At 41.8% G+C, this 6,774-nt stretch overlaps 1 protein-coding gene across 1 annotated transcript in view; it reads left to right on the forward strand.

Annotated features, from left to right (window-relative positions):
- t (C45 family peptidase tan) overlaps positions 1-6,553 on the forward strand; it is a 36,898-nt gene extending 30,345 nt beyond the window's left edge. Inside the window, exons 5-8 of the mRNA XM_080278569.1 lie at positions 2,548-2,782; positions 3,189-3,426; positions 4,672-4,868; positions 6,113-6,553. Coding sequence (XP_080134695.1) covers positions 2,548-2,782; positions 3,189-3,426; positions 4,672-4,868; positions 6,113-6,216 — 774 coding nt within the window. The 3' untranslated portion in view covers positions 6,217-6,553. The remainder of the gene's footprint in view (positions 1-2,547; positions 2,783-3,188; positions 3,427-4,671; positions 4,869-6,112) is intronic.
- Positions 6,554-6,774: the final 221 nt, after the last annotated feature.

Raw genomic sequence — 6,774 nt, forward strand, 5'->3', positions numbered from 1 at the left:
CTTAGATTAATCTCTCAACTGAATAAAATCGTCTGAAGGTTGCAAGTAAGAAATAATGAAGACGTTATTGTACTGAAGGGTCTGCATCTAAACATACTGCTCTCTTTCTATGTGTGGCGTCGTGCATTCACCTCGCCATTCTTTTATTAGTAAGCTTAAATCTGCTAAGTTTATATTCTTTTAGTGGCCATGTTTCGCGACAATACATACACGAAACATATGATTTCACTTTTATACGTGGAAATACAGCCTGAGAGGACAGAGACAACTGTAGATATAGACAGAGATAGGTTGATAGATGGATACAAAATATAAATTGATATGGTAGGTAGATAGGTAGATACTGGAGAGAGAGAAGAGAGAAGAGAGAGAGAGAGACAGACAGATAGACAGACAGACAGACGGACAGACAGATAGGCAGACAGACAAACTTCAAAGAAAGAGAGAATACAAAGACCTTCCTAATAGTGAGTACAAAGCTTCCATTAAAAAGGACAAAAAAAAAAAAAAAAAAGCGAACAACTTAACAACGGAAATCCACCTAACCACCACTGCATCACCAACACAGTGAGTAAAGCACATTCATAGGAGTGAGTACAAAGCCAGGTCGAGTACAAACCCCGCCATCACAATAATATCACAGTGACTACAACACCCTCATAAAAGTGACTACAAATCCAGTTTGAGTACAAACCTCACCATCACAGTGACAGCAGAGTGAGTAGAAAAACAAAAACTCCATAACAGATTGAGTACAGAACCAGTTAGAGTACAATAACCCCACAACCACAATAAAAATAAGAATGCAACACCCAGAGCTAACACCGCCAATGCCTGTACCAGACAACTCAGATCACCACCAAAATTTAATCGACTCTTTCTTGGCCCATGACCCACATATCCGCATAATTTCATAGAAATCCATCGATAACTTCTAGATATCACTTGTGGACACAGAAACTAGTCATGTACTGGGCCTAGAACTCATCTCCACAAAAATTTAATCAACTCTTCCTTGGACCATGACCCACATACCCACAGAAATTCATTGAAATCCATCAGTGACATTTGGAGATATCTTGTGTACAAATAAACAAACAAACAGGGGTGAATACATAACCTCTTCCAACTCCGTTGGCGGGGGTAACAACACGTTGAGTGCAACACCACAAATGAGTGAGTACAAAGTCAGTACAAAAACCCTACCACCACGGTAAGCCAGTCAGAGGAAGCCCTACACATAGCGTTCTCTCCTGCACTTTTCCATAGAGGGCTGTCTGCTTTGTTCAGTGTGTGTGTTAACTGTTAAGCGTGTGTATTTGTGTTTCTGTATGGGTTTTGTGTTTGTGGTTGTTTGTGATTGTGCTTGTGTGTGCACTTTGTGTTTGTTTGTGGATTTGTATTTGTGTGAGAGAATGTGCATTTCTCTGTTTGTGTGAGTACATGCTTGTGTGTTCATATGCCTACATCTGTGTGGGTGCGCGTGCATAGCATGTCATCTTTTAATGTCAGGTTTCATTATTATTCCTCAGACAAGAAACCTAAACCAGTTAAATAAACATGCTTGGCCACACCTTGTAAAATCTGCTTTGTAAAGATCACGATAAAACTAAACGAACAAAAAAGAGATAATGAATTACAAAAAAAAAAAAAAAAAAAGTAAGTAAATAAGCGTCTGAAATGAATTATTGGAACCTCAGGAATATTTCTGTTTACAGGGCAGTGAAAAATAAATTGTTAAATGAAAAGGCGATAATTTTAGTCCATATTCATCATCGTTTAAGGAAAATGACCCTCATTTCTCTCATCTCGAACATTTTGAGGCTCCTATGACTGCCCCTTCACTGAATAGAATATTTTGGTGTTAAGTCAGATACAGCAGTAAAAGTTGACGCAAACATAAGAAGGCTAACTTGTGCCATTCCTACTCTCGATTAAAGAATAATGAAAATGTACAGTAAATGTGTCCTCCAGTCTGGTCGTCAGGTGGTTAGAAAAATTATCACTGCCGAAAAGAACGTGAGTTTGATCCCAGACTGGGGCAGGGAACAGCTGAGTATTTGAATTTCGCTAAAACAGATTTGATCTTCCATACCATCCACGGACATGTCATAATCCCCTTTCAGTATCATTGCATAATTCCTGAATGAAGCAGACTTAACATGTAGTCAATGTGGACGGTGGTTATTAGCACCGAAATGGTGACGTGAAGGTATTAGGCACGTAAGAGGACTGTTGACCTCAGAGAAGGGACTAAGTGAAAAATAAAAGAAATCTCCCTCCTCTCAACCTTCTATAATCAGTTGTATGGTATTCGAGGCGGCTCTTGTGTAGAGAGTAGTACAAAAGAAAGCAAACAGCAACAGAACTATTGGTCTTTATGGGGCTGTTTGTTTTAAAGAAGTCTGACTATGATAACCGTTTCTGTGAGATGAAGATACGAATAACATTAGAAGGCACAAGTCAGTTCTACATTTGACTTAAATTTCTCTCTCTCTCTCTCTCTCTCTCTCTCTCAACTCTAACTCCAACTCCACCCTCTGTCAGGTTCTTCTGGGGCACACTGAAGACGCGTTACCTGAGACCTTGAACCACGTGTACCTCGTCTCAGCTCACATCAAGGAAGAGGAGCCACAGGGCAAGCTGGGCACCACAAGCGAGGGGTTCACGGCCCTCTGCTACGCGGGGCACCTGCCAGGGTTCTGCATGGGATATAACCACCACGGCCTCGTCTACTCAATTAATGTTATAATGCCGGAAAAGGTCCTCGCTGGCAAGACCCGTGAGTATTATTATCTGTTTACCTGTGTCCTTGATTTTTTGTGCAATTATCTACCTGTAACCTTAATATCTCATTATATTCATGTACCATTAATCCCTCTCCGTGTATCTATCCTCCTATAGCCTTGAGCCCTTGCCTTAAAATATTAATTCTACCTATAGCTTTGATCCCTTGTGAATTTATCTGCCCGTAATCTTAAAATCTTTTTATATTCCTGTATCCTTAAACCCTATCCTTATATCTATTCTTCCTATAGCCTTGATTCCTTGTCTTATATGAGTCCTCCTATAGCCACAAAACATCATCTTATCTATTTACCTATAGCCATAATTTCTAGCCTTCTGTCCGTCTCCCTAATGCCTTATTCCTTAGCCATATACTATATCTGGATTTGCATATCCCCCAGCCCGCCATTTCCTCTGCCGCGCCCTGCTGTCCGCCAAGACGATGGAGGTGGCTCAACAGATTCTAAGGGACCGCGGCACAGGCTCAGCAGACGGGTTCAGCGTTAACATGAGCTTCACCAGGCAAGAGGGCGACCACCTCTTCCATAATGCTGAAGTGGGCCCGGCAGAGGATGCTGAGGGGAGCCCAATGTCAATACTTACCATCAGCCCCGGAGAGCACCTTATTCATACCAATAAGTAAGGGGGGGAAAACAAGAGAGAGAGAGAGACAGAGACAGACAGACAGACAGACAGACAGACAGTGACAGAGACAAAGGAGGGGGAAGAGGGGGAGGGAGAGATAGACAGGAAGACAGATTGATCGTAAGGGAGAGAGAGATGAATGGGAAAGAGAATCTGAATGTTTCTTTCCATAATTATAATACGGAATAAAGACAGGACATTCAATAAATCGTACCAGATATATGTACAAAACAGACAGCAGTAGGCAGTGTCTAATACACAACATCCCACTCTTTTCTTAATCCCTTAAAACTGGTGACTTATTTGGTTTATACCTCTGTTCGAATCTCTTAACTTTGGAGAAACCGCTTTTAGTGACATGGTTAGCAGTCTAAATCAATCCCATCATAATCTGATTTCCGTACCAAATATGAAATAAAATTGTCTGAAGCAAACAATAAAACGAACAAGTAATCAAGTACTAAGTAAATGTAGAACTATCTGGAGGTTCGCCAGAGTGAAGCACCATGTATGTGAAAATCCTTAGTGTGCGGCTAACTGACTTGGCCGGTCCTAGAGATATTCCTGCATTAGAAAAAAGAATCGTCATCAGATAGAGACTGTTTTTTTTTTTTTTTCCTTTTGGCCCCAGGTTCACATGAACATGAACCAAGTGAAATGAAGGCTAGAGTTGTCCTTCTACTGCATTCAAGCCATTTCCTTTTGGAGGATGGGGAGGGAGTTGAGACATGTTTGTATATCTATGCCGCCACGTGAAGGCGTCTCTTTCCAACATCAGTGGAAGAGGTTAACAACAGTTAAGAGTAAGACTGATCCTAAAAATAGCAGTCAGCCAAGTTTACACTTTCGGATCTGTCCATGAAAATTACGATCATCGTTCTTCTTGTTCTAGGTGCTGTTAATACCGTCAACTGAGTATCCTTGAGCTGAATGACTTGTAGATGGCGGTCTTCTTGTTTTAGGTACCTACTGCTGATAATGATTGGTGTACGGCGTTCTTCCTGTTCTTGGTACCTATGACTGAGTATTCTCTAGATGAATGATTTCTATACTTTCTGTATCTCGTACTTCTTGTTCGTGATACCTGCGACTGAGTATCCCTGAGATGAATGATTTGTGTATGACGATCATCTGTCAGGGACGGTGCCTGCGACTGATGGTAGATTGTGTAGGGCATTCTTCTTGTTTTGGGTATCTGCAACTGGTAATGATTTGTGTATGGCGTTCTTCTTGTTTTAGGTACCTTCGACTGAGTATTCCCGAGAAGAATGAATTGTGCATGGCGTCCAGTGACCATCGCCACGCAAGGGCCAAGGAGTGCTGCCCGCCAGAGACCCGAGAAGCACTCCTGGATCTGCTGTCAGACACACATGACACAGTATATCCGTTCTTCAGAGAGGGAGGAGACCCGGACTTCGTGAAAACAGTGGCGCTGGGTGAGTTGCAGAGAGAGAGAGAGAGAGAGAGAGAGAATAGGGCTTCGAAAAAAGAGAGGACGGGTGATAATGAGAAAGAGGGAAATGTGCAAGGAAGAAATGACGGGAAAATATCTAGACTTTATGAAAACAGTAGGGCTGGGTCAGTTGTGGAAGGAGAGAGAAATGAGGAAGGAAGGGAGAAGGAAAGAAGGGAAGAAAATGGGGTAAGGAGAGAGAATTGGGGAGGGGAGGGGGAGAGGAAGATAACAATAAGAATGAAGGGGCAGGAAGGGGAAAGAAGGCTGATTGTAGAGGGACAGGATGGTGAAATTTGGTTTTAAAAAAAGAAAAAGGAAAAACAGCAATGGATGAACTGCTGGGAGGAAAAGGAAGGAGAGAGCATCAGGTAATGGACAATAGGGAGAAATAAATAAATTAAATAAGTGAGACAGGAAAGAAGAATGTACAAATGAGGAAGGAGATGCAGACATTGACTTTTGGTGAGTTTTGAAGGGAAAAGGTAGAGGGAAATGGAGGGAGAGGAGATAAAAAAATTGGAGGGAAAGGGAGAAGGGTGGGGGAGGGGAGAAATGGAAGGAGAGGAGATTAAGGAACAGGAGGTAAAGGGAGAAAGAGAAATGGAGGGAGAGGAAATAAGGAGAAAGAGAAATAGAGGGAGAGGAAATAAGGAATTGGAGGGGAAGGGAGAATAAGGAATAATGAGAAAGAGAGAAAAATGTGCAAGGAGGAGAGGAAGGAAGCCAAGTCTGCCCTAACCATTGGCATAAATTTATTCCGATTTCTGGGGCAGCTGGGGGAAATGACTAACCAAAACTAAAGAGTGCTCAAAGAGAAAGAAGGCCATCACCGAGAGAAGTGAGCTGATACAACTGTTTGTATGTAGATTTATTAAAGTAAGCAAAATGTCAGATAAGCAGCACAAGGACAAGAAAAACAGCAGCATATCGTTACTTGCGCTCGTTTTTAAAGCTTAACTTACTGCTTCGGATCAGTTTGCATTTCCTGATGCTATAATATTTTCTGCAGTTTGAGTTTTCATATTTTTAGAATAATATTATTATTAGTTTAAAGGATAAGTATTTTGATGGTAATTGTAGGTTTAAATTTGCATTTTCTGGATTGCTTGAATTGTAGAAGGGAGAGGGATGATATGCAGAGGGGATTTATCGTATCATCTCCTCCAGGATCTACGCCCATGACCCTAACCTAACTTAACTCGGCATCTTTCGTACCCGTTGCAGGAGTGTTTGATCTGATGGAGCGGAGGTGGACAATTTGGATGAGGAACCCCCGCAACACCGACCCTCTCCTCTCCCTGCCACTTCTGTTCACATGGAAAGACTAGTTAACCTCACCTGTCCTACCGTGGCCTGGAAACTCCTTGGATACTGAACCCTTTTTACTCCAGCTTATCGCCAAATTGCCGTGTTTGCATTGTCACTGCTGAGTTTTGGCAAGAGATTAACATTGGAATGCCATACTGCTCTCCTTTCACCTTAACTTGACCAGATTTTTGTCCTTTTGCAGCTTATTTTTCGTGGCTTGATGGCAAAATATAGACAATACTTTGGCTGTACATCCTCTCCATAGCGCTTCTTTGTTTTTAACGCTGTTCTTGTGCTAGTCTCTTACTACATTTCAGCACTAGAGGTGAAGAGATGTCAATTTTAGTTAGACCAGGTTAATGTGAAACGAGTATAGTTAAGACAAGTGCATTGGAAAGGATGTAGACCAGTAGCATTGCCCTTATCTTTCACTGAACTACGTGAAGTAAGTTGGAAAAGGATGAATATCTGGGTCAAGTTGGTGTTAAAAAGTATGAGATGTTGTGATGTGTCCGTAGATGTCCTGTGATGCCCTGATGAATCTCGTGTTGTCCTAAGATGTCCTAGGATGCCGTCGT

Source organism: Coenobita brevimanus, chromosome 74 (genome assembly GCF_032717465.1).
Source record: "Coenobita brevimanus isolate Jiangsu-jjx chromosome 74, ASM3271746v2, whole genome shotgun sequence".
Taxonomy (NCBI): domain Eukaryota; kingdom Metazoa; phylum Arthropoda; class Malacostraca; order Decapoda; family Coenobitidae; genus Coenobita; species Coenobita brevimanus.